The sequence below is a fragment of the Callithrix jacchus genome, chromosome 5 (genome assembly GCF_049354715.1).
Source record: "Callithrix jacchus isolate 240 chromosome 5, calJac240_pri, whole genome shotgun sequence".
NCBI lineage: Eukaryota > Metazoa > Chordata > Mammalia > Primates > Cebidae > Callithrix > Callithrix jacchus.
In genome coordinates, this window is record NC_133506.1 from 23,380,174 (window position 1) to 23,408,158 (window position 27,985).

The following is a 27,985-nucleotide window of genomic DNA, read 5'->3' on the forward strand; positions in this document are numbered from 1 at the left end:
AGTGCTTAAGACTCCTCTTAAATAAATGACCTATGGTTAATTATTATCTACCCAGATCTTATCCCTTAATCTCTAGTTTGAAATTCTCTGGTAGTAATTGCTCCTAAACCTATGCCTATAATCACATCTGCAAATAAAAGCAGGTCCTTCTGCAGCAAAAATATCATCTTTTTTCACACTAAACTATGATATTTAATTAGTGCAATAGTTTTCCTCCTTATAGAGATAACTGCATGTTTACACATATTTTTTAGGGTTGGAGAACTTTGTTGTGAAGGCAGACTCTAGAAGTCTGAATGCAAACAGGTTCTGTTAACCATTCATTTATGACTTCAATCATTACTATCACTGCATCTTCTGTAACACAAACGCTGTTATACATTATGTATCTTTCCAAGCACATTAGATCAAAGTTTAAACAGACTAGTACGAACGATCATGTCACGAACTTCGAATAAACTGAGCTACAGGGTAGATGCCATAACTCCATTTAATATTGATAGCAGCTCACTTTCAATTGTGAAAAAGCAAATACATTGAACGAAATCTGGTATGATTACATATTTTGATGGAACTGCTGTACAGAATGTGTACACATAAATCTACAGACAGAATTATATACATTTGAGTATGTACCACATACCTATTTTTCCATTCACATTTTTTGTCTTTAGTAAAACAAAGCACTTTTACTGTAGACAGAAGTGCAATGCTACATTAAGTCCTGAGTAATTGAAGGTATCATCAACAAACTGCTATAAATTCTAGTTTTCCAGCTAAAAATCCAGTAGATTCTGTAACAAAAAAATGTGAATGAAATAATACCTAAAATTATGCCTTTAGCTTTGCGTTCATTTTGTGTTTAGCAGAAAGGCTCCAGAATGCACAGTAGTAGCCATTTAGATTTGGGAGAACGTTCTTGAATATTCAAGGTTAAATAAATATCCTATTTGTAGAAATTTTAAGTGATGTTGTCTATATCCAATTTGTCAAGCATGGAAGACTCTGGTCATGATTGGATCAAAAATCCCTTTTGCAGAATATGAAATTCTGTGTAAACATCAGTGTTTAGGTTTTATATAAAACTTCTGATTCAAATGAGGGAAAAAAATACAATAAAATAATTTAAAATGCTTTTCTTGGAATACAGCCAGCCACATGGAAGGAATATAAAAAATATGAGTACATTTTGGTGAGAGAGGAAACCAGATGAAAGTCATTTAAGGGTGGTCTGATAAGCCACCCATTTTGGGAGGTCCCAGGCTGGCTTGGCTCAGGGAGCCCATGATGGCCAAGCCATCTATCTTGCCGCAGGGGACGAAGTTCACTGCGCAGTGAGAAGGAGGCTCTGTAGGAAAAGGCCACATTCAACCGCAATGGAATAGTAACGAATGCCTGTCAGGGTCACATCAGCAGGCAAAGCATCCCATCCCCAAACTCAGGCACTAGGTATGAAAACGAGAGGTAGCCCGGGCCTGCTGCTGCACGTCTGCCTTCAGCAGGAGGAGGCAGACCCGGATCCTCGCATGGGGAGCTGCCCTGCATCGGAGCCCGCTTCGATGAGAAGGCACTGCTTTGGGGGTTCCTCTGTCACCCCAGGCTCTATCCCGTCCCATGGCTGCTGTAGTCAAAGACACCTTTCTTGAAGAATGGTGAAAACTCACAAATCGTATGTTTCGAGAGAGTCAGCCCCACTTTGTTGATGTGGAGGGGAGATGTTGCGGACTGGAGCATCATGCTGAAAAAGTCCCTGAGGTATTTCTGTGGAAGAGACAAGAGTTAAGAACACAGTCAATTGGGAAGCCAAGGCGGGTGGATCGCTTGAGCTCAGGAGTTTGAGACAAGTCCAGGCAACATGGAAAATCCCATCTCTACAAATAATATAGAAATTAGCCAGCATGGTGGTGCACTGAGGTGGGAGGACCGCTTGAGCCCAGGAGGTCGAGGCTGCAGTGAGCTGTGATCATGCCACTGCACTCCTGCCTGGGTGATAGAGCATGACCCTGTCTCAATCAATCCATCATTCACTCAATCAATAAAAAAGAACACAGTCAAGATATTATTGGGTGGGGTCAAGAGGAGGAGAAGAAATGTCCAGAAACAACTTCCCATCCACCTGGAAAGTGCTGTCACTGTCATTAAAGCCAGAGAGTGAGGAATGTCCTCCACTGTCTCAGCTATCATCAGACCAACCAGAGAAGACAGAGTCACAAAACACATATAAACAGGAGAAATACCATTGGCTCGGCACCGACTGCAGATTCAGGGCAGCGCCGCCTCAGGTCTGTGGCAGGCAATGCCCAGGGAAATACCGAGGGTGCCAGGCACGGGGGATGTGCCTCTCAGCCACAGTATCACTAGTTCATCTCTTATTTTAAAAAGTAATTTCCCTGCCCCCCGCCCCACCCCACCAAGTTACTCATTAAATAGGAAGGCGATTAAAAGGGGAAAAAAAAGGGCTGGCCATCTGTACAAGGTTAAATGTGCTGCTTATTGGTATTTTGAAACTGCATGGTCAGTATCTGCTTTGAATCCTTCTTATAAAATAAAGGGAAAGAAATACTGGGGACAAGAGGGTCAGTTCCAAGCACTGAAATTTACAGATCTTTTTGCAAATCCTATAATCATCAACAAAAAGGAATCCTTATAAGATTAATTGCTGCAGATCCCTGCTGCACATGTTTGTTGCAACATTATCTGCCCTTTTTGGCACTGAGAAAGCAAAGCATGTGTGAGACTAGGCTCTGGGAACTGGGGATAAAATCAGACGTGGGAGCTGGAGGGATGTGTTAACGGAAAAGAGGGCACACAAGAATAGTCAATATATTTTTGGCCAGGCAAATCTCATCTATAACAGAAAATGGGCTGGAGGGAAGGAGTTAGACCCAAGCCTTTATTATTGTCTCAGTGTGCTTAAAAAACACAAACAACCCTGGCACAATCTTAGGAATTAAACATAATAATTTTGGACTCTGAGTAACAACAACAAAAAAATCTATCTAAGCAACATGGCCTAAGCCTGGAGCAGCAGTTCCCAACAAGGGGCATTTCTGCCCCACAGGGGGTTCAGCAGTGTTTGATGACAGTGTTGAGTGTCACATGGGTGTGCTCAGGCAGCGCACCTGGCGGATGCTGGCCAGGGAGGCTGTTAACATCTTCCGACCCACGGGACGGCCCCTCTGACAAAGAATTATCTGGTCCAAATGTCAACAATGCCACGGTTGAGAAGAGGAAGTAGAATTTAGCTACCTCCATGAATTGCCAACCTGAAATTTCTGAAAGGAGACATTCTACTCAAGGAGAATTTGTTAATTCTCCTTCAAACTATTAACAAGGACTACTAACAACAAAACTTGTAAAATCTTCTAATCCAATGTTTTACACTTAACCCAGGCTAGAGTGCAGTGGTGTGATATGGGCTCACTGCAACCTCTGTCTCCCGTTTTCAAGCAATTCTCCTGCTTCAGCCTTCCAAGTAGCTAGGACTACAGGCATGTGCCACCATGATGCCTGGTTATTTTATTTTGTATTTTTAGTAGAGATGGGGTTTCACCATATTGGTCAGGCTGGTCTCAAGCTACTGACCTCAAATGATCTGCCAGCCTTGGCCTCCCAAAGTGCTGGGTTACAGGCGTGAGGCACTGTGCCCAGCCAGATAAACTGTATGTTCTTTAAATGTATAACTTCATGAATGCTGACTCGTGTGAAACCACCATCAAATCAAGATAAACATTTGCACCCCCTCCAAAATTTCACCTAACTTTATGCTATCCTTACACTTGCCTGGAATCATGTCGTCTTCTGGTATTACTCAGTTTCTGGTAAGGAAGCTATTGCCCGGAAAGGTGAGCAAGGCTACCAACCTAGAGAGAAGACTTGAAAGCAAGTATTCTCAACTCAGGTGCTTTTTCTTTTTGAGACGGACTTTTGCTCTTGTTACCCAGGCTGGAGTGCAATGGCACGATCTCAGCTCACCGCAACCTCCGCCTCCTGGGTTCAGGCAATTCTCCTGCCTCAGCCTCCTGAGTAGCTGGGATTACAGGCAGGCGCCACTATGCCCAGCTAATTTTTTTTTGTATTTTTAGTAGAGACGGGGTTTCACCATGTTGACCAGGATGGTCTCGATCTCTTGACCTCATGATCCACCTGCCTCGGCCTCCCAAAGTACTAGGATTACAGGTGAGAGTCACTGCACCTGGCCCTCAGATGCTTTTTCTTGTTCAGTATCCCTGACTGACTGGTCTCATGGTACCCTCTGAAAAAACGATCCTGAAATTGAAATTAGGTGCAGGTAAGAAGTTAATGAAAATCAACTGTTGAAAAATGAGGATCTTAATCTTAGTACTTATTTTCATCAGAGAGGCCAAGGGAGACTTGACTTCCACTTTTCTGGGGTAAGGGACTCTGAGAGTATCAACTTTAAAGGGACTTGAATTGCATCAAACAGGGTCACCAGTATATATCATAGACTACATTCAACCAGCCAACGCCCGTGAGGAAACGCATGTGCACAACGGATTGTTTGGGGAAGATCAAGGGTGAGATGATTTAGACAATGGGAGACGCAGAGCTTGCTGACTTGTGCTTGGAGCTGCTACTCCTTCACGTTTAATGCAGGGATAGAGCAAGGCTCGCTGCAAAGGCATCGTCTCAGGTAGCTCCGGTGGGCTCTGGCTTAGGTCTCCCACGGGCTACATTGACAGGCGAACTGATGTTTACAACAAAGTTGCCTTCAAGATGAACTCTGACAGACTGGAAGGCAATTTAAATCTGGGAGCAGATGTTATAGTAGCATTTGTCATAATTAGTACACAAAGTAGCGTCCCTTTAAAGGGCCAATAAAGCCTAAAGGGTATAATGAGAAGTGAAAGTTAAAAATATAAATGAAAGGAAAAGAGGAAGTATTAGAGACACCCTCCCTGTCGGAGCACCACCATTAAAAAGAGAACAATACATCACCTGCCAGGTAATGTCTTTAAGTAAACTCGTTAGTGTAGTTTGATAAAAACTCCAGATAGAGTGATCTGATTTGACTAATCCTAAACATTACAGAAGAGTTTTCTCTTTGCAAAACAAATTTCTGCTTAAGGAGCATTGGGCAGCTTTTGTTTCCTTTACAAAGCCTGCTTCCTTGGCCCAAAGAAATGATTTGATTAGGAAGCGTTCTCAAAGTGCTCTAAAGTCTGCTAGGGTGAGGCATGACCTTGGGTGGCCACGTGCAGAGCCACATGCCTAAAAGGGGTTGAACAACTTCTGGCGAATGAAAAGTCCAAGCGACTGGGGCTACAGCCGGGCACAAAAGATAGAACTAAAATTCTAGAAGGTTCTTCAGGTCATAGACAGTGTCTCATTCTTCTCTGAAGCTCCCTATCATCCCTGGAACATCGCCAAGCTTAGGAAAAGCGCTGAGAAGAAACCTTGCTGATTTTAGTTATCTTTTCTGAATTGAAGTATATGCCCAGAAAACCACACATCACAAGTATACAGTTGAATACATTTTCACAAACTGATATATCTATGTGATCAGCATCTAGATATAAATGATACAACACTTCCAGCTCCGAGGCCGCCCTCCTCATACTCCCTCCTGCAGTAAGAACCTTCCCTCAAGGGGCGACCACTATTCTGATGTCTAGATTCGATTCACCAGTTTTTGAACTTCAGATCCATGCTTGTGTCTGGCTTCCTCGGCTTCATGCCATGTCTGTGAGATTCAGCCCTCCTGTGTGCACAGCTGTGGTCTGCTCAGCGCCAGCACTGTGTGGTATTTCACATTTGAACACAACCACTGATTGGCTTTAACACTGGGGTAAGCACTGGTCACCACTTTGGTCCTTTAGTCTGAACTCTTCTTCACTCATGAAATCCACCTCCCAATATTACCGGTGTTTGATGAGTCAAGTCTATCACTGTCCTTCCAATAAAGAAGTTTCGCATGGAGATTTACACTCAATTCTACACCTAGCCAGTGCACTGCAACTCTGCTGTACATACTACCTAGCAACATAGATTCATATTAGTAGTTTTTATTGCCTGTCTCACAATGTTTTCCACAGCATCTGTGGCTGGAGGGAGAAAATGAAAATGCCCCTGTCAAAGCTATCCCTTCTTGCTGACCCCAAAGTTACCCTAGCCCTCCCAGGATATAAAAAATAAGTCCAGGTGTGAGGCTATATCTCCCCAGGTCGGCACACTTTATAAAAGAGCACTGCAAAAATGGAAGGATATTAGGAGTTTAAGTGACTTACCCGGGTCAGAAGGGCAAAGTGGGAAAAAGATTCATGAAATCCAATATCCAATTTGTTTCTGACTTTCACAGGACATTTTCTCCATTATAAAAATAAATAAGAGCGGGCATATTTAAATCTCTAGCACGTTGGGGACCACAGAAGGCCCGCAACTCTTACTCACTTGGTAGACAGTGACACACCCGAGTCTTCGCTTTGTCAAATGTGCTGCATCAGGGCCACTAAGAAGAGCAAAACTAGGGTTGCACAACATTATGGCTCTGACCTGGATAGCTGGAGCAGGAAAGTCAGATTTCTTTTAATACGATTGCAAAGAAGAAGTGAGATGGGATGGCGGAGCCAGAGGGGGCCTAGGAGAGGGTCTGTCTGACAGTGAGTGATCAAGGAAAAGAGAAGAGGCTGGGAAAGGGGGCCACAGAGAGACAGAGGGGGCTGTCTAGGGGAGGACAAGAGGAAACGGGCTGGGATGGGGGGAAGGACAAAAGAGGCGGAAATAAAAAGGAAAGGAGCACGACGACTTCGGAGACAGGCACCCAGGATTTATTTGTTTACCAAGCTGGCAAAAAGAATTTAAGAATAATAAGAAATATATCAGACATCTATCTAGGTTATTTACTTTTTGTGACTTGGACCAACACTGAAGTATAAATAAGGTGTTTTCTTATCAATACTTTCAGAAAATCAAATTTAGATGGCTAATCTTTATGGCATATTTCAGTGCTGACACAGAGTACCTTGATTTCATGAACTGCCTTTCTTCTACAGGTTTTGGGCATATTTTATTGCTCAAGGGCAGTGAGCAGGCGGTACAGGTAACTGGAAGACATGGACCCCCATGGGTCTGTTGCAAAGGAAGTGTGACCTTGGCACATGATTCCCCCTAAAACAAACATAAAATCCTGTACAGGACTATGAGCTTTTAAAGTGGAAGCCAGAAGACATGAGCAGACGGGTGAGGGACGTGCTGGTATCATAGACACCCCAGACTCAGGCTCCTGGCTGCCACCCACAGTGCCCACCATCCCCCACTTCCCAATAGGGTCCCCTCTGCTGAGCCGTGGTCTGTCACCAGGCAAGTCTGTCTACACTGGGCATCTTAGCTGCTTGGATCAGATGCACTGGCTTTCCCAGGACTGACTATGCTTTTGTGGAGACCAGTGGGCACTGGTTCTCCAGAGGTGTAGACACCTTACAGCCAAAGAGCTAATCAAGCTACTAGCACTTGGAGTCTACTGGAACCTAGGGTCCTTTGGGGGATACCTCTTCCAGGTTGTGTGGCTGCTGCTATGGAGCATTTTCAAGAGTTTGAGAAATTCAGGAAAGCGGGGCAGGCTCAGGAGAACCTTTGGTCTCTATCCATTCCCAAGGCTGGGAGTTAATGATTCCATCTGTGGACTGTGGTAACAGTCATTTTCTACTGTTTACAATCAAGTTAACTAACAATAATCTCACAGTGCTGGCCGGGGCAGACAGGGGTCAGGAATCAGATGAAACCTTCCTTGTAGACCACAAACAAGCTCCTCCACAGCTAGTCTGTGGTCAGATGGAGGCATCTGCCTATCATGCTGTTCTCTTAGGAGGAGGTAGATCCTAGGAGTCCAGAGAATCACATTTCAGATAGGTCAGAGTATCCCAGTGGTCCATCCCATAGCTAGGCATGAAGCTGGAAGGCTCCTGCCCCAGACCCTGATCTACACATAGGCCAATCTTTAAATTTCTGATAGCATTTCAAAACACAACAACTAAACATTATCAATCTTTTGAACCAAAACACAGGCTAATATGGTCTACTGGCTGTGTTAATGAGTTCTGAAAGGCAAAATGCACTCCTTACAGCAATACAGAGTAATTTAGCAAGAATTTAGTCCATTATATTAGAGCTTAAGTGTGGCACCTAGATTAGTTTATGCATCAGGAAAAACACTGAAAATATAATGTGCTGCTACATGCTATTCCATTTAGACATTCTTGAAGAAGGTCATTTTATTAGTATGATTCATATGTGACCTACAATACAATTTCAGTCTGAGCTCTGCCTGAAAAGAAACATACTTCGAAGTTACTGGGAAAATGGGCAAAAGCTGGCCTTTAGACAGCTTATTTTGTGTTTTTCTTTTGAACTCTAAATCTTCAGGGTAAAATGCTAGTCTGCTTATAGAAACTGACCATGGATTTCATAGTCCATCCTGGCAAAAACCTGTAAAGTCAGCAAGGCATTGCATGGTGTGGCTTCCTCCCTCTTACACCCATTCCCTTTTAGGCCCGAGACCTTGAAAGAAGGTAAGATTTTAGACCAGGGGATGGAGGGAAGGAGGGGTGGTGTCCAAGCTCTTTACCTGTTTGGCCATGGCAAGTCTGTGCAGGGATCTCGGTGGGGAACAGCAGGATGTGAGGCAGACTGCAGATGGCCTTGAATCTGGATTCAGGCCTGTGGGTACTTCATACAAAGCAGTTTCCAGTTCATGAGTTCATGTGAGCCCCTAAGACACCCTTAGGAGAGGGACAGGTATGGATGTCCTTGTTTACAGAGGAAGTAACTGACATCCCAAGGGGCAGTGACTTGGTATAGGTCAATAACAGGTCATACGAGCTTGACAAAGTGACTCGCTCTTCAAATGTAGGAGAAAGCCACCATGGCCTAATTTAACTCCCAAGGTTCAAGCCCATAAGCCTGAAATGTAGATTTACCTTGCGGCTGTCCATACTCTGCTCATACAGCCTCCCAGAATTTTCCCTGAATTTCAGTCAACCGCTGTGTGTGTGTGTGTGTGTGTGTGTGTGTGTAGAAGATGGAAGAATGAGAATTGGACTTTTAGAAGCCTTTGAAAGACCTCAGCCTCTCTATCTCTTGGCTCTCTGCCTTCTATTTTAATTAGCAGGGCGATAAGATTGTGAGCATTTTATGTTATTAAGTTTCTGTTGTAACAGGGCGCATCACTGTAACTGCAGTCTACGGCCTACTTCATGTGCAACACATCACCCCAGCCAGGTCGTTCTAATGATTTTTCCAGCCATCTCATTGTTGTGAGGCCCTCTGTATTTTACAAAATTTTAACATAAATCTATAATTTAATTTACAGTTATTGAAATTATTAAAATTGAAATGTCCTTTAAAAATGCAATGAAGCTTAATCTGCCTTCCCATAGTGACATATTAACAGGGAAGGGAGTTCAATGGCATTCCTCATTCTCAGAAGTCATTAACCATGGTGGCAGCTTAAAGACAAGGATCAGTCTAGTGAGACTTAGAGGTCTTATTTAACTTGCAGCACTGGGAAAATTCATCATCCACGGATGGGCCCAGAAGATGGATCAGGCCTGAATGGAGCTACCCGGGGATGCTTCTAGATGAGAGAGAGTTCCGGTCACCCCTGGCCATGTATCATGAATCGACCCAGTGGTATCAATATGATTCACCCAGTCAAGTCTTCCCAATTCTAAACCTCCATAAATTCAAGTCTACATACCTCTCGTTGGCTTTTCAGGAATCCTAAAGTTTGTCTACACTGGATCCAATAGGCTGGTTCCCTTCCCAACATGCTCCCAAATGTGCTCCACACTCCAAAGAAATCAGGACTGCTTGGTTTGGGTAACTCTTCCATCCAGCGCAGTCACTGCTCACCTGCTCTCCAAGAAGCAGCAAGCCCAGCCTGGGTGTCGACCGGAATGCAACAGACACGGTGCCTCCCCTCGCAGGCACATGCTGGCTGGCACTATCTTCCACTGCTCAGAGTCTCTCCTTGTTCCCATGAGCGCTTTGCTCCCGTCATCTAAACCCTTCTCCATCTTCCAAGGACTGGCTCAAGAGTGTTCTCTATTGACCCCCTTCTCTTTGGACTTCATTCATGCACCCAAAAATTACTTACTGAGAGCTTTCTACACACCACTGCTAAGCTAGCTGCTGGGCATTCTTTTCTTTTTTTGAGACTCTGTTGCCCAGGCTGGAGTATGATCTCAGCTCATTGAAACCTGTGCCTTCCAGGTTCAAGCGATTCTCCTTCCTCAGCCTCCCAAGTAGCTGAGGCTACAGGCATGCATCACCATGCCTGGTTAATTTTTATAATTTTAGTATAGATGGGGTTACACCATGTTCATCAGGATGGCCTCAAACTCCTGACCTCAGGTGATCCACCTGCCTTGACCTCCTGAAGTGCTGGGCTTACAGGTGTGAGCCACCGCACCTGGTGGTACTGGGCATTCAACAGTGAATACTAATCAGTTTTTGTGCCGAGTAACACAGTCCTGCCTGCCTGGGAGACAAATAGGTAAAGCAGTAATTACAATTAAAATGTGACTATGAGAGAATTGTCATGAGGTGATTTGGGAGCCCAAGGGAAAGGAAAGGCATGCAGCCTAGTCCTGGGAATTGGTTACTTTTATGCCAAGACCCACAGGGTAGAAAGAATTAAGCAGGTTAAGACATTGGAGGAAGATACTGGAGGAAGTCTGTTGTGGGCAGAGTGGAAGGCAGGGAGGAAGGCAGAGTAGAAGGCGGCTGGAAGGCAGGACTGTGGGGCATCGTCAATTGTCTAGCATGACTGGACCGTGCAACAGAGACAGAGCATTTGGCAGATAGGACAGACTCCTGGGAACAGGCCTGCTCCCGGACCTGGGCTCTCCCAGTCCTCTTGCTGAGGGTCCTACACAGCTGGGTGGTGGCCCTGGTGATATCACTTCTCTACAGTGGAGTCCTGCCAGGTGTTCAGGAAGTCTCTTCCAGCTGCCAGACACAGTTGTTGGTCAAGTGATGCTTATGATGCCAGAGGACTTTCATGAGTCTCCAAAGGCCTGCTAATTCCCACCTTCTACTTAGTCTACCACCTGCCCGAAGGTACTCGAAAACATCACAAAATGTCATTGGAACCTCAAGTGTGAGACTTCCATTGTGTTCAGTGCAGCAAGTTTGTTATGCTGACACTTACATACTTTTTCCCAGCCTCTGCCAGTCTAACTCAGGGCTGGGCAAGCTTTTTCTATAAAAGGATGGATGGTGTACTTTGGGCTTTGTAGGCAAAGAGGCACAATTAGGGATATTATGTAGGTGGTTATGTAATAAGAAAGGAACTTCCTGCTCCACCCCACCCTGTTTTCCCGGGGTGGGCTACCCAGGGTGGAAGGCGCACTTTGCACCCAGTGCTGGGCAGGCCACTGTCATGGTTAGTTTCACTCTCTGCCTATTAATGCCAATCCCAGTGTGCCTCTCTCTTCCCACAGAGCCTGGCCATCTCAACTGGGGCAGCTGAGCAGAGGCAAGACAACTTCCCAGACTGAGACTCCACTGATTGCTGACTGGGTGCCAAACGAGTCCCCAGTGTATGGCTGTGGCCTGCACAGGCCCTGGGGAGCAGTGAGCTGCGGCTGCCAGCCAGGTGCCAGGAGAACAGGTAGTGAGCCCACCAGGTCTGCATGGATCACAGGTCTACCACATTCAGGCCACGCTCACAGACAGTATGAAAACAGGTGGCAGGGTGGATGTGACCTGAGGGCCTATATTGGTTTTCTACGCAGTGGCTGGAAGCAACACCTGTTCATTAGCTCATGGTTCTGTGGGGCAGAAGTCCTCCCACGGTGCAGCTAGCCTCTGCTTATGGTCTCACGGGTTGAAACAAGGTGTTAAAAAGGCTAGGCTTCTATCTGGAAGCCCTGGGGAAGAACCACTTCCGAACTCCTTCAGGTTGTTGGCCAAATAGAGCTCTCTGTAATCACAGGACAGGGTCCCGCCTGAGGTTCCCTTGCTGACTATCAGCCAGAGGCTGCTCTCAGCTCCCAAAGACCACCCACATTCAGTGGCACCCAGCCCCCTCCACATTTGAAGTCAGCCATCAGATTCCCTTCATGCTTCTGCGAAAGTTGTAAGATTCCAAATAGAGTCACTTGCGTCAAACCCTGGCAAGTGGAACTGGGGAAGGCCATGAAGAGAAGGCTCACATGCACGACCTCCCTGATCACAGGAGCCACCACAAGACATGAGTCAAGTCAGGACAGCCACTGGCACAAGGACAGCTAGCTGATTATAGAGGAACACCTACCTGCCTGACATACTGTTTTGCAAGCCCATGTGAAACTGTAAGGACCTAACCGTACCTCCGAGATTACAGGTCCTACCTGGCAACTGCTACTGACACTTGCCGCTCAGAAATTGCCAGCTCTTGCAAGCTGCCACCGGTACCATCAGCTTTCTCTCCAAACCAGCAAAACCTTCTCTTTCCCCAGTAAGCCTTAACCTTTTACGTTTTTCTCCAGACTTTCCCAGAGGCCACCCCGGTCTGTATGTATGTCCTGGATTGAAATCCCATTTCTTGCATATTATCCCAAATCAACGAGTTTTACTTTTACTTCCTTTTTTACACTGACACTTCAAATCTCTGCTTCCTCTTCTGTTACCAGGCAGAAAAATCTGTTTTTATGGGGTTCGCATGATTAGATTAAACACACAGGGATACTCTCCCCTTCGCCATGTCGTGCGGCACAAACACGCTCAAGGAGGGGAGGATTACAATGGCCTGGGCTCATTCCTAGACTTCTCCCTACCGCAGAACTGCAGTTTGCCAATCCCCGGTCTAAACTGTAACCCAGAATATAAAACATATGGCAGAAAGACAGGCCACCGTACAGTAGACGCCAGCTGGCAGAGAGCACACCACCTCAAGAGGGCCCACACACGCGCACTGGCTGGGAACACCCGCAGCCCAGGCCTGAGACTCACAGGCTGAGCACGTGTCCTCCTGCCTCCTGCACTCACACCCACAGGCTTGCAGTGTCCCCACTACAAAGCATCCCAGAGCAGCATCGTCTTCTGAAACATTCTGAGAGCACGGAAGTGTCTGTTATTTGTGCTGTTCATTACGTTAGCCAGGGAGCTACTAAGTACTTAAAATGTGGCTAGTGAGATTAGAAACTGAATGCTTACAATTTTACCTTACTTTTACCTTAATCTTAATCTTACTTTAAAATTGAATAGCAACAGGTCGCTGGTGGCCAATGTACTGGAGAGCATCGCTCTACATTAAGATTCCGGAGTAACCATGCCTTTGAATGTGTGAGTTCTGAGCACAGAGTGTGCATGAATATTCCTATTTTTTAAAGTTACTTTTTGGCCAGGTGCAGCGGCTCACGCCTATAGTCCCGGCACTTTGGGAAGCTGAGATGGGTGGATCGTGAGGTCAGGAGCTTGAGACCAGCCTGGCTAACACAGAGAAACCCTGTCTCTACTAAAAATGCAAAAAATCAGCTGTGTGTGGTGGTGGGCGCCTGTAATCCCAGCTAGTTGGGAGGCTGAGGCAAGAGAATTGCTGGAACCCGGGAGGCAGAGGTTGCAGTGAGCTGAGATCAAGCCACTGCACTCTACCCCAGGCAATGTGCAAGAGTCCATCACAAAAAAAAATATGTATTTTTTAAATGTGTAATACTTTTATTTACTGACCGAAAATGTCACACACATAGATATCTATGAGTTGAAAGGGAACTTTTCATTGCACATGTATGTGTGCATATCTTCGCTAAAGTGAAAAGGATCCCTTCCAATTCACCTGTGTTTTCCAAAAACATTTACTGTTATTAGGGTTTTTTTTGTATCTCTTTCTATAGCATTTTTTATGCCTACATAAACAAGAACAAATATAGACACCTAGCTAGGCATATTGGCTCACACCTCTAATCCTAGCACTTTGGGAGGCTGAGGCAGGTGGATCTCTTGAACCTAGGAGTTTGAGACTAGCCTGGGCAAAACGGCAAAACCCTGTCTCTACAAAAAATACAAAACTATTAACCAGATGTGGTGGTGCACCTGTAGTCCCAGCTAGTTGGAAGCCTGAGGTGGGAGAATCACCTGCGTCCAGTAGGTTGAGGCTGTGAGCCATGATCGTGCCACTGCACTCCAGCCCGGGTGACAGTGAGACCTCGTCTCAAAAAACACAGATGCCTCAATTCCAACGTACACTAACAGGTACATAAACAACATATTCTTCTGCACCTCACTTTGTTCATGTAACAACTTACACTAAAGACCTTCTCCAGAAGTACATAGTTTCTCACTCTGAAATTGGTTGTGCTAGCTTATCATTAATGTTGACGGGTCTCATCCTTTGCAGTGCTGCAAGTAGGTAAACTACACAAGGTGGATAATTTTTCACTTCTTTAGTCAAAGGATGTATCCCCAGAACTTAACAGTGTCTCATACACATTAAGCTCTCAGTGAATATTTGTTGAATGAAATAATGAAGAATGAAGATTATTACAAATAGCACTGTAATAAACAATCTTATATATAAGCAAGTGTGTCACTTTACCCGTAAATTCCTAAAATGGAATTGCTGGTAAATTTTGATAGATATTGCCAAATTGTTTTCCACAGGCACTGTACCAATTTATGCTCTCTCTCCAGCAGTGTTAGAGAGTAGACATCCAGCATTTCTGTCTGACTGCTCCAGAGTCTGAAAAAATATTTGAAAGGTCACCTAGTCCTTTCTCTTATCCTCATAAAATCAGCGATGTTGTAGCTGAGGAATCTCAGCTGGATCCTTTGATCCTTCAGCAAGAGAAGGTTGGATTAGAATTCTAGTATCCTTAAATATCCAGTCATCTTTCTCATACACTTATTCATCTCTCTGGGCAGAATCATGTTACAGTTGAGATTCCTAATGTCCAGAATTCCCAGAATAATTTAAAAATAACTTTAGTCTAAAAGAGGAATCCATTTATGCCCAACACAAACTTCCAACTAACCAGCACAAGGTCAAGCAGAAGTGAAGATGGTTACAAGCAGGCAGCTGGCTGGGACAGTGGTATGTCTGCTATTTGCTGTACTGGTGGCCTCAATGAACCACGTCATGCTTCCTGGGATTCACACCCTGTGCAGCTCTCTTTGTTAAATCTAGGTGGAGTTTATCACTTGTTTTAGCCAACAGAATGCACTGGTACTTACGCCATGAGGGAAGAAGTCACCATGGGTGACCTGAGAGCCCCAGCTGAGCCTTGTCCTTAGTGGAGCCATGATCAGAAGGCACATAAATGTGCAGGAGTTTATCCTGCACCTCTGGACCAGAAGTGAGGACCTGATACCAGGCACATCAATGGCATGACCTGATGCCACCTGGAATAGATAAACCATCCAGGTGAGCCCTGCCCAAATTTTCCAGAACCAAACAATCATGAGCAATAAAAGGGTGGTTGTTTTAAGGCACTAAGCTTTAGGGCAGTTTATTATACAATGATAGATAACCAAAATACACGGGTTTGGGAATAAGGTAAAATACGAGAGAAGAAATGAAATTAGTCAAAGAAGAATGAAAAAAGTTTCTTTGGTTTCTATTTATAATTTATGACTAGACGTAAATGAAAGTCCAATTCTACGTCATGCTCCTCTCTTCCAATCCTTTTTGTATTTCTAATGAATAATTCTTCTTAGTAGGTATTTCTTTTCTAACAGCTACTTTTGCCATTCTAAGTTTTAAAGTAAATACTTAAATATAGCATTTGTTTCTTGATGTTATAGAGAAGTCTGAGAGCTCCAAGTTAAAATTCATCAGGGTGAAAATGTTAGTCTGTGATTACAGAATCAGAACTATTCATTACAGCTATTCAGAGAATCTTTTTCATGAGTTTAATGACATAAGCATATTATATTGAATTATTATGGTACTGCATCAACTGGATTCATAAATTTAATATACTCAGTCTGGTTCAAATATTCTAATAAAATCTAGCAAGCTTTAAAACTTTTATAAGAAATGTGCATTTAAAGCCCATGTGATATTCAATTTTTACAGGGTGACGTCCTGGCTCAGGGTATTAAGTAGTTTCAATGATCATGACGACCCAGCCTGGCGCAGGCTTCTGAGGAAACCCCACAAGTAGACAAGCCATATTAGAAAAACCAAAACCAGCTTTTCTCCAGAGCAAAAGTCAAAACCATGGGGTGCAGCAGGGTGGGGGAGAAAGGAACTGAGTTTATCCTGCACCTGTGGACCAGAAGTGAGGTCATGTAAAGAAGGAGAAAAACAGCTTCCACAAAATCTGACAGGTGCCACTCAACCTCACTTAGTTGAAGCAGAAAATGAGAGGATGCTGGGGAAGGAGCTCACTACGAATCTTTGACCTGTTGATAGGTTTGCATCTACATAAATGCTTGGCAACAAGCTCAGTATAGATGCACTATGAATCAACTTCTTCAGCACTGGGAGAAGCCTAGGAGAACCCTGGAGGCACACTATGGCTATCTGAGATCTAATTGAACACCATGAGCAGGGACCCTGGGCACTCAGTCTTATGCAGCTGCCATGCAGGGCACAAAGATATCACAGCACTGTGGTTTGAAGTAAGCCCCTGAGCTCCTCTGCACCTCAGTTTCCTCCTTGTCTGATTATAGTATTTCCTTTTTAGGATTAGACGATTAAAGGAGCTATTGTCTGCAATATCCTTGGGATGGGGTCCAATTTAGAGAATCTTAGTAAGTACAGTATGCACTGGCGACGTGTTTATTGTGATCCCATCATAAATGGAGGAGCATCTATATAGTATGCATCTTAGTAAGCACAGTATGCACTGGCAGTGGGTTGATTGGAATTCCATCATTAGTAGAGGAGTATCTGTTCTTAGTAAGTACATACAGTATAGATGCTCCTCCATTTACGATGAGATCCCAATAAACCCATGGCCAGTTGAAAATACCGTAAGTTAAAAATGCATTGAATATACCTAACCTACCAAATATCACAGCTTAGCCCAGTCCACCTTAAATGTGCTCAGAACACTTACATTAGCCGACAGTTGGGCAAAATCATCTAACAAAAAGCCTAGTTAGTGTTGAATATTTTATGTAATTTATTGAATACTGCACTGAAAGTGAAAAACAGAATGGGCAAAGTATGGTTTCTTCTGAATGGGCATCACTTTTACACCACCGTGAAGTTGAAAAATCTTAATTAGAACCATCATCCAATTGGGGACCATCCATAGTTGATATTATCTATATAGCTTGGTCCTCTGGGAATTAATAGGCAAATATATTAATTTTTTTCCTCTTTCAGATGTTTAATGTTTGGAAATAAATGGGCTTAAAATGTGGAAGTGTTTAATATTTTTCCCTTCAAAGGAAAGTAAAAGCAAGAATTTGAAATGGCTTTTTTTCTAAATCACCTCATATCAGATACTGGCAGACTCTTTATTTAAAGAGTTGTTTTAAAACAAAGAAGAGTTAACATGTTTCAAGACGGAAAGTTACATTTAAAAATAAACAAAATCTAACCAATGTCAGGTAAATTGATTCTCCCCCAAAAGCTTGTTTTAAGATACATTTTGGATGCTCTGATTCTCAAAAGTGCCATTTGGAAAACAAAGAAGATGTATTTTCTTTGTTTTTAAGCTCACGTTTCCTTCCTGCACGGTATAAACCTACAGAGATTCCTGACATTCCTCCAAATGACCAATTTGTCTGACACAGGCTTTCAAATGAGAAACTTGCTGTGTGGTATCTCTTGGCTATAATGTACTTGAACTCAAATTCAAAGAATGAGGACCTAAAAAACTCGGTCATTGAGGAGTGGTTGTACATTATTCGATGGCATCACAAAGTCTCCCTTTCAGGGGAACCCCAGAACTGGATGCATTGGGAACACTGAATGACTCCATTGTATGCCTCTCCAGCTGTGGCTGAACAGAATGAGCTATCCCCTTAATATCTCACCTAAGGTAGTTTGTGCTCTGAGGGCAAATCTCCTTTGGTTAAAATTCAGCTGGCCTTGGATGGGCCATCTGAATAATACTGAGTCTCTGAATTCAGGGCAAGAGGGTCAGTTTTTGAGACACCAGGAGGGAAGACCTGCTGCCTGTGTTTTGTTCTCTGGACGAGGGGTGCCTAATGCTCCTGTGAGACTATTTGCCTTGGAGATTATCCTCCTGCCTTGGGAGCTCTTCCTCAGTATCCAGAAACTGCCCTATGTCCCTGGGGGGAGCCAGGGTCAAGCCCTAGGTGTGATTAGGACCATGGCCCCAAGTGGTGGGCCTGTGACCCCACCCCATGATAGGATTAGCTGGGGATTTGGATTATTTGCACCAATGATCCCCTTCACTGGAGACAATGACTGAGCCCTGAACATGTCAGGGAAGAGGGAGGTATGGAGGAAAGCCAGATGAAAACTTCTCAAATGCCAACATCTCTAACTCTAAAAAAGAATGGGGTAGGTGTCTGTTTCATACAGGGAAATGCAAATTAAAAAGTTCCCTTTTCAAACAGATATTATCCACCAAATTAAGAAACTAAGTTTCAGAAATTGGGCTAGAAGCTAAAAAAGAAAAACCAAGTTTAAAAGTATAGAAATTGAATACATGTATATCCAGCAAAGTACTTTGCTTGTAAAATATTCATTAAACAAATGATGCAATGAATGGCTACAGGCAACGCTGATAGGCCTTAATAAACAATGAGGAGCATGGGTTTTCCTTCTTTAGGACCTTACTTCTTTTTTTTTTTTGAAAGCCTGTCTTTGTTCACAACTGTTAAGGGCTGGGTACCCTGTGCTCACATGTTTAGGACCTTACTTCTAAAAATTTCACAGGTTTCCAATATCTTCTTTCTTCTGAGTAAGAGAAGCTTATTAAATTACTGTAGAGAAGGAAGTCTATCAAACCTTCATTTGTGCTTCAAAGCCACATTTTAGAAACTCTGAAAACTGTCCTGGTCATCTGACTGCTTAACGTCTGCCTGAGAAATTGCTACAGACAAAAAATGAAGAATGTGCCGATCAGGCAGTTGATTAAACATGCGCTTCCTTGGACACGTGTGTCGGGCTGTGTTAAACACCAAACGAACCTGAAAACTATGTAAGCATCAGTCTTTCAATCGTCAAAACTTTTAGCAGCACCAGTGACTTTTTTTTTTTTTTCAGCTGCAATGCTGCAATAGGACAACTGGAGTTAAAAAGAAGTACAGGCAAGACCAGTTAGAAAGATGCCCCTGATCAAAGGCAAATCTCGTCAGCTAGGAGATCCTGAAGGAAGCTGTGGGCCATATGGTGTAAAAAACGCTGGGCTATTTGAGAATAAGTTGACATCTAGTTTCTGCCACAAGGAAATTGCCTTTCAAAGTGAGAAATGTCGGTATATACTGACTGAGCTATTACTTAAATATGCCCAGATTCCTTTGAAAAAGTTAACTGCAAATAAATAAAATAAAATTTTGTGAACTGGAAGATAAGCGCTATAAGGAAGAGGAAAGGTGAACATATACCAAGAAGCATAAATACCCCACACACTGGAGATGTTAAGGGCAGAAGCAGATTTTCTGTTGCTCACAGCATTTATCCAGAGAGCTCTGAAATACAAGCCCTAGGGTCTACTGGGGCTGTGTTTCCGGCTAGCTAAAAAATCCACTGAGAAAAAGGCAATGGCTTTATTTTCTACCTTGTTCAACACTGATTGGAAAAAGATATTCCAACGTGAGTTTAATTTTACTTATAAATCAGATGAAGCAGGTGATCTCAATTAGAAAGCAGATGAGGCAAAGTCTAACTCTTTTTAAAACAATGTTTTTGGTTGCCTGGAATGAAAAGTATATATGTAAATGTAAACACATTGCAGGGGATTGCTGGTGACAAAAATAAGTTTATCTAAAAATGGGTGGCAGCCTTACATGGGCAAATGATAAAGGTAAAAAGTTGTGTGAAATTGGAACAAACTGATGTTATCATCCATTTCCCCACTAAATACTGTCTCAAAGAACTGCACCATATGCTGTGGTTCATTAACATTATGAAACATAACTGACACATACAAGAAAAAAGGGTTGTCAGAGGAAAAAATAGCTAGCTGAGTTCTAAAATAAAGACGCAGTTTACACAGGCAAAAAAGGACAGCATGAGGTTCACCCGCAAAGACCATAGTAAGCATCTTATATCTGAAAAAAAATCACAAGGTATTTGGAAAACAAATCAAAAAAAAAAAATGGAGTTAGGGGCCTGAGGCAAACTGGGCAGGGCTTCCTGAAAGAGGAAGGATGATTCCTGAATGTCGATATAAACGATGAGCAGATAACTTAGTGGGCATGAGACAGGCAGTGGTTCTTAAAATACACGGATGTGCAAGAAGAATTTTAAACATGTCTTTTGGGCTGTTGCAACAAAGGGAATGAATGGAGAGCAACCAAGCTGACATCAGTGGAAATAAACAAAACTGACTATTTCAGGAAGCAAGAAGTCAGGCCTTAAGGTTGATAACAACACTAACAGATGCAAAAGTAGCAAACGCAATGTTAAAACAAGCAAGGAAATAATAAGGTGGACCACATAGTGCAGTGCTTCTCAAATAACATGCCGAAAGGAACCAGTTATTTGATTGACAGAGATGGACAGAGACAGAAAGACAAAGCAAGTCAATGACAGAGATAGAAAATACAGGAGACAGAAAAATCAAAGGACCAGACCAGGAGATTAGACACTGAACAAATGGAATTCCAGAAAAAACAGGAAGAACAAGAACAAAACCTGAAGAAAGGAAATCATTAAGACAGTTTCCCAGAAATGAAGGGTACGGCAGAAACCAATAGAACCCATGGAGTGGGCCGCTGAAGTGACGAACTGTTTACCAAAGTAGAGTTTACCAAAGGAAGGCTGAGAACATTGAGAACAGAAAGAAGGCCTTATAAAGGCAGCTCTATGGGTTTTTGGTAGGGGACGAGGAAGGGATGGGTCCTCGTACATACAAAGGATCAAGAATCAAAATGGCCTGGAACTGCTTAGCAGCAGCACTGGAGTCACAAGACAATGCAGACATCCCTTTGAAATTTTGAATGAAAATGGTTTGCAATTAACATTTTATAGGCAGCCAGCAAGTGGGTCCATGAAGGCATTTGCAGACATGTTTCGAGAAACTCACCTCTCATACATCCTTTCTCAGGAAGCTATTAGAGACACACTTCATTAAAGTGAGGGAGTAAACCAAGACAGGGAAAACATGGGTACAGGAATTGGGGAAACAATTCCGGGGAAGGCCAAGGATGATGGAGAAGGAAAACTGTGGGGTGGAAGGGAGCTGTGGTGTGGCTAAGTGGCTCAGTCTGACTAGAACAGGCGAGAGGATTCCAGGAGAGGTTTCTGCAAGGAGGCTACATTTATGAAATATCTGGTGCTCTCAGTGTTTGAGAAGAGACTCGTACAATTGAGCAAGAATGTGAAGTTGAATTAGAGATGAGTATCGTAAACTAAGCAAACAAGCTGAGCTTACCACAGTCCCGACTCAGCGCACGGGAAGATCAGGCAGGGAAGGCAAGTGTCCCCGAGGATTTGAGGAGAGGGGTTGCGGGGTGCGTGTTGGGGAGCCATCATCCATAGTGGGATGTTAACAGATAGCGCCTAAAATTTTTTTAAAAATTGAGAAGAAGCAATATAAATGCAATTTTGGGAAGAAAAGAGTTGCTGCTGGGGAAAGGGAAATGGAGGGCATGAACAGAAGGCAGGAGACTGCTTTCCAGAAGAGCCCCATCAAACTGTATGATCACTGATTTTAAAAATGTCTCAAAAATTGCATATACACACAAAACAGCAAGAGGTGCGTGCGCGTACACACACACACACACACACACACACACACACACACAGAAAAACAGTAAGAGGAAAACAGTCAAAAAGATACATGCCCAACCACCGCACGAGACCAGTTACCTCCTGACACTCAGCTGAGTTTGAGATCCTCTGAAAGCAGAGCTTGAGGCAGTATTGAGGCGTGACGCTGGAAGCAGAAGCAAGGGGTAGGAAAGCAAGCGAGAGAAAAGGAGAAAAGCCAACAAAGGGGGTGTTTCGAGCAGGTCACCAGTGTGGGTGACTCAGTCCTGCTGGGGGCCCTGTGAGAGACACAAAGCACATGCTTCCAAATTGTCCCCGTGCAGGATGGGAGGCAGGCCCACTCATCCACAGACTTTCATCCTCCCTTGTTTGAGAATTCTCTCCAGGGCCTCGCCTGCTCCCAGCCTTTGGGACTGCCTGGGTCAGGGCCTGCGGGGGCTGCCTTCGTTTCAGAGAAGGGTGAGGGAGAAAAGATGAGAGACTCACACCGGAAAAGCCCACCATGGCCATGGCCGTTGTCACAGGTAGGGCAACAGCACAGCGTGTGTCAGCCTGTGGGATGGGCCTGGGGCTGATGGTGAGTAAGGGGGACTCCAGCGTTAGCCATAAAGGAGTGCCCTTCACGCGGTGGTGCCTGCTAGCCACCCTCACGAGCTAGGACAATGCAGGGAGCCATCTTTTGCTCCTGGCCTCAGCTGCTTTGTTTCCTCCTGGTTGTTATCACTTTGTCTTTAGTATCCAATTTTCTGATGAGGACTTTGTGATTCACAGCAAGCTTACTCATTATTTTCCACAGGATAAACAAGCGGTTTTAGGGAATTAAAATGCAGGTTTAACTGCAACCTTGGGAGGCAAGAACCCAGGGAAACATGACTCATATGCTGAACCTAAGCGAATCCATTATCAAAATGATTCCAAAGCATCTAGAGAAGATAAAGAGCAGCCATGAGCCCCCAACTTGCCCAGGGTCTTAGCGCATATCCCCCGGGCCAGACCGTGGTGTCTCCATAGACACAGGCCATGATGGTTCTGGCACTGAGCTCTGTGGAGCTCGGGGCTGTGCTGCAGCCCTTCCAGAACTTAGTTTATGTTTTTCCAACAGTGAATTAATACTGCATTCCACTGCATAACAATTCTATCTACTAGATAGATCTATATATTACAGGCCATATTGAATTATATCTATAATTGATAGCTCTATACACATCTATAATCTCTGTAGCTATAATCTACGTTAGCATAGCTATGACTATTTAAAATCATACCTATAATTATATAATCTACTGATACTTAAAACTATAAACGTATATAATTATATCTCGTTATACTATGCTTTATCTTACTTGACAATTAATAATGTATCATTGTATGTCTCCTCTCCTAAGAAACATTAGCCAGACGTTGGCTGCATTTAAAACAATTAAATTAGGGGGCTCTAAATGACAAACTGGTCACCTGATGGTGGCAGGAAGGGACTATGAACCTTACTCATGGGCCATCCATTTATTTACACACAGGACGAGGTGTGTACTGAAGTAGCAGGTTCTGGCAGAAATGAGCAGCTACAGCTGAATAAACAATACACCATCGGTGGAAATGAATAATGCTATGGTATATATGATTCAAAATGGTCTTGAATTGCAATTTTCATAACTCAGGCATCATCAGTAGGTAGTCAGTGTTTTTTCTACCACCAGTCACAGTATCTTGAGTATGGCTATTCTTTCCCCCTGTTTTTAGCTATATTTCTATCTGACACTTCTCCCGGGGGCCCAGGGGCTAATTAAAAGCTTCAGTTTCAAAGACCTTTCCTTCTCACCCCTGTTGTGCCGCAGCATCTATGTGAACTGCAAAGGGCAGCAAAATGAGAAAATATTAAAAGGGCATTCAATTAAACAAAATAAACCGTGAGGTCAGTGGCAACTGGAAGCTAACATCTGTCTCTGAACAAGGCAGGCGAGCCACCTTCAGGTACAGGCAACAGAGGAGTGAGTTTATGCAGGATGCTTCTTTTGTCGACGCTACTTGTGATATCTACTTCTGCTTCAGAGGCGATGAGACATTTAATAAAAGAAAACAAATAGTGATGCCTTGCTTTATCTAGGTGGAGAGGAGAAACAACCCTCCAGCTGTTTAGCAGTGCGATGTTCAGGCTTCTTTTCATTTTGCTTTTAAAATGAACCCGGGAAATAAAAAATGTTCTACACTGAACTACAAATAAACAGAGCACACAGCTCTAAGTCTGCCATCTTGAGCTGTTCTGTGCTACTTTCTTCTGATGCTATTTCCATAGATAGGAAAGAGCTGGAGAATCCCTGTTATGTATTTGCCAGGCCTCAAACACCTTGTAAATGAGCGTGGGAGCTGGGGAGATGACAGATGTTACCAATTTAACAACAGGGCTGCACAGGAGGTGGGACTCTAATTGGGACTGATATTAGATTATCTAAAGCCCAACAAATGGAAAAATTACCACTGAAGCCTATCTGGGGCGAATAAAAATGGTTTCTGTGATCATCAATTTTATGTGTTAAATTGACTGGGCGATGGTGTCACTGGATATTTGGCTGACATTATTTGGGATGTGTTTTATGAGGGTGTTTTTGGACGAGATCAGCGTTTGAATTGGTATACCCGGTAAACCAGATTGCTCTCCTAATGTGAGCGGGGGACTCATCCAGTCAGGTGAAGGGCTGAATAGAACAAACTCCAGAGAGTAAGAGGGAACTAATCCTGTCTTACTGCCTTAAGCTACAACTTCAGTCTTTTCCTACCTTTGGACTCAGACTGAAACATCAGCTCTTCTTGGGTCTTGAGCCTGCTGGCTTTTAGACTAGAATGTACACCACCAGCTCTCCTGATTCTGAAGTCTTCACACTCAGATTGAAACCACACCACCAGCTCTCCTGCTTCTGAAGTCTTCACACTCACATTGAAACCACAGCACCAGCTCTCCTGATTCTGAAGTCTTCACACTCACATTGAAACCACAGCACCAGCTCTCCTGATTCTGAAGTCTTCACACTCAGATTGAAACCACAGCACCAGCTCTCCTGATTCTGAAGTCTTCACACTCACATTGAAACCACAGCACCAGCTCTCCTGATTCTGAAGTCTTCACACTCAGATTGAAACCACAGCACCAGCTCTCCTGATTCTGAAGTCTTCACACTCACATTGAAACCACACCACCAGCTCTCCTGATTCTGAAGTCTTCACACTCAGATTGAAACCACAGCACCAGCTCTCCTGGGTCTCCAGCTTGCCAAATGCAGATCTCGAGACTTCTCAGCCTCCATAATCACATAAGTCAATCCCCTCTCTCTCTCAACTGGAGATCTTCAGACTTCTCAGCTTCCAAAATCACAGGATCACATGAATCAATTCTCTCTCCCTCATTGCTGATTAGTTCTGTTTCTCAGGAGAACTCTTAGAGCTTCCAAGCCACAATTTGTGAAGTGGTAAAAAGCACTATGTCAATACCATGAGTTACGTGTGGAAATGTAAAACTCACAAATATATTTAACACTAGATTTCACTGTCTTGTTAAGATTAATGTCCAGGGTTTTGGGTGTTCTTAACAATTTCATCACTGCCATCCAGGTCTTATCCAGTTGAAGGACAAGCCATGTGAATTTGATCTCCTGTGTATGACTCTAATCTATCAGCTTTTTCTCATCTCAGCTGCCAGTGCACCTAGTTTAGGCCACAATCGTTTTCCCTGGAAGATAGGAACACCCCAGTCACAGCCCTTCCTGCCCCCAGGCTCCCCTGCTCCCACCATTCTCTCCACAGTGGTAAAACCTCATCCCTCCACTTTGCTGTTGACAACATTCCACTGGCTCCTCATCCTGTGGATCAGGTCCAAAGTCATGGAGACAGCTTGTAGAATCTGGCTGTTCCCTCCCTGTCTGCCCTCAACCACCAATCTCACCTTCCCACAGTAGATCCAGATTCCTGAGTCCCACCCTACTCCTGCTGAATCAAATATACTGGAACAAGGCTGGAGAATCTATTTTTTTTCTTTTCTTTCTTTTTTTTTTTGAGATGGAGTCTTGCTCTGTTGCCCAGGCTGGAGTGCAGTGGCACAATCTCAGCTCACTGCAACCTCCACCTCCCGGGTTCAAGCAATTCTTCTGCCTCAGCCTCCTGAGTAGCTGGGACTACAGGCATGTGACACCACACCTAGCTAATTTTTGTATTTTTAGTAGAGACATGGTTTCACCATGTTGGTCAGGCTTGTCTCAAACTCCTGACCTTGTGATCCACCTGCCTCAGCCTCCTAAAGGGCTGGGATTACAGACACGAGCCACCATGCCCAGCAAGAATCTGTATTTTTCAAAAGGCTGCTCAAGATAATTTCAAAGATTAGGCCAGACAGATTTGAGAACGACTGCTTTGGGACTCATGTCCTCTGACCTTAACAAAAGGAGTCTGAGTACCCTTGCAGTTATGACAATCTCCTGTAATGATGTGTCTCTGCTCCAACAGAACTGTGAGCTCCTTGAAGACACAAACTATATGACTGACTGCATCCAGAACAGGCTCAGTGCAGGCATGGGAAGCAGTCCTGAGCATGAATGGTGACTGTCACAGTCATGGAATTGCTTCAATAAAGACAGCAAAGACCCTAAAAGAGAGACCATCAGACATGAAGTGCTTCCCGTAAAATGCAATTAGAAGTACAGTCCCCCCTGTAATGTGTTCTTGCCAAAAAAAATCAAACCCGAACTTAAGCCTCTAGTTTTTGGAAGACACAGGATTAGAGGAGCATGGTAAATGATGCCACAGGGTTGCACTTGGCGAAACCCAGAACATGAATTCAACAGGTAAATGACATGCTGTCTTCAACAAATAAATGGTGAGAAAAAAGAGAGCGAGAGAGAGAAAAAAGAAACACCTATAGATTGTAAGAAACTAGAAAAACATATCAACCAATGCTATGTGTAAATATGTTGGTCTTGATTCAAACATATACATATTGTAAGACATGAGAAAATTGGTATGACCTGAACACTGACTGAATATTTTTTTATATTGAGAGATTGATTTGGGGTATGTGTGTCTGTATGTATGTTTCTGATGATAGTATTGGGGTTACATTTAAAAATTAAAGCCTTGCTTTCTTAAAAGATATAGCTTAAAATATTTATAGATGAAATAATATTATGTCTAACATTTGCTTTAAAATCATCCTGTGCGTGCGTGTACACACATATAAATAAGACTGGCCTCACGCTGATTATATGTTGAAAGTGGGGTGATGGAGAGGGTACATTGGGGTTTATTACATTATTCATTCCAGTTTTCTATATATTGTCACAAAAATAAAGTAATAAAGAAAAAACATAGGGCATTAGTTTCTACGTCACAGTATCTGAGATTTCCTTGAATCCAATGAGGCCTGGCAAGTATGAAACGGTTGTATTACACTTTGCATGGTAGAAGTTGGCTAATATAACAGAGCTGCATTCTTTGATTTTAAGAACTCATTTAACACCTAATATTGACACATTCAACATTCTTAGGTAAAGGCAATTTGCTCTTTTGAACCAGAAAGGGTTGCAAAGAATTGACACAGAAGGTCACTCCGTACCAAAGAGAATTTTGGCCATGTCCTTAAATGAAGACACTCTCATTTCCATGAAAAATTCTAACCACATTTTTGATATTAAAATTAGCATCCTCAAGTACTTCTGGCTCTGCACACTAACTTAACAGAAGATTATGTCAACTTTTCTGTCTGACAGAACTAAGAAGAATTCAGTTTCAGTACTGTAGAGGGTTACGAGGTGGAGGCAGGAGCAACCTATTACAATTTATAGTAACAATTAAATGTATTAACAGTTAAATCTAGTAATAGGTCACTTAGAATATCACAAAGGTTACTACAAGATAGAAGAATATGAAGACCCTCCACCAAACATCAGCGTGATAAAGTATTTGCAACAGTATATAAAAGTTACAGAGGAAAAGGATCTTTACAATTCTTTGTCTGATTACATCAGTGTTCCATGTGGCCTCTCACCTCTTAACGGCTACATGTGATTACAACATATTTCCTTCTTGGCATCAGTGTTCAAATGTTTTAACATGGAAAGGGAATCCCACTAGGTCTAATTTCCAGACTTGGGAAGGCAATGATTAATTCATACAGACAGACACTGAACTCGAGTTTGGGAA

General features: G+C 43.4%; 1 protein-coding gene across 14 annotated transcripts in view; it reads right to left on the minus strand.

The window, feature by feature from the left end:
• Positions 1-472: 472 nt before the first annotated feature.
• Positions 473-27,985, minus strand: part of KIF16B (kinesin family member 16B) — a 295,534-nt gene continuing 268,021 nt past the window's right edge. For 8 of the 14 annotated variants that reach the window (XM_008995790.4, XM_078371414.1, XM_003732816.5 and 5 more), the window contains one exon: positions 473-1,761. In XM_008995790.4, coding sequence (XP_008994038.1) covers positions 1,603-1,761 — 159 coding nt within the window. In that variant the 3' untranslated portion in view covers positions 473-1,602. Of the gene's footprint in view, positions 1,762-15,021; positions 15,340-27,985 lie in introns of those variants that run through there. The other 6 variants (XM_078371413.1, XM_054255230.2, XM_054255228.2 and 3 more) reach the window with 4 other exon arrangements.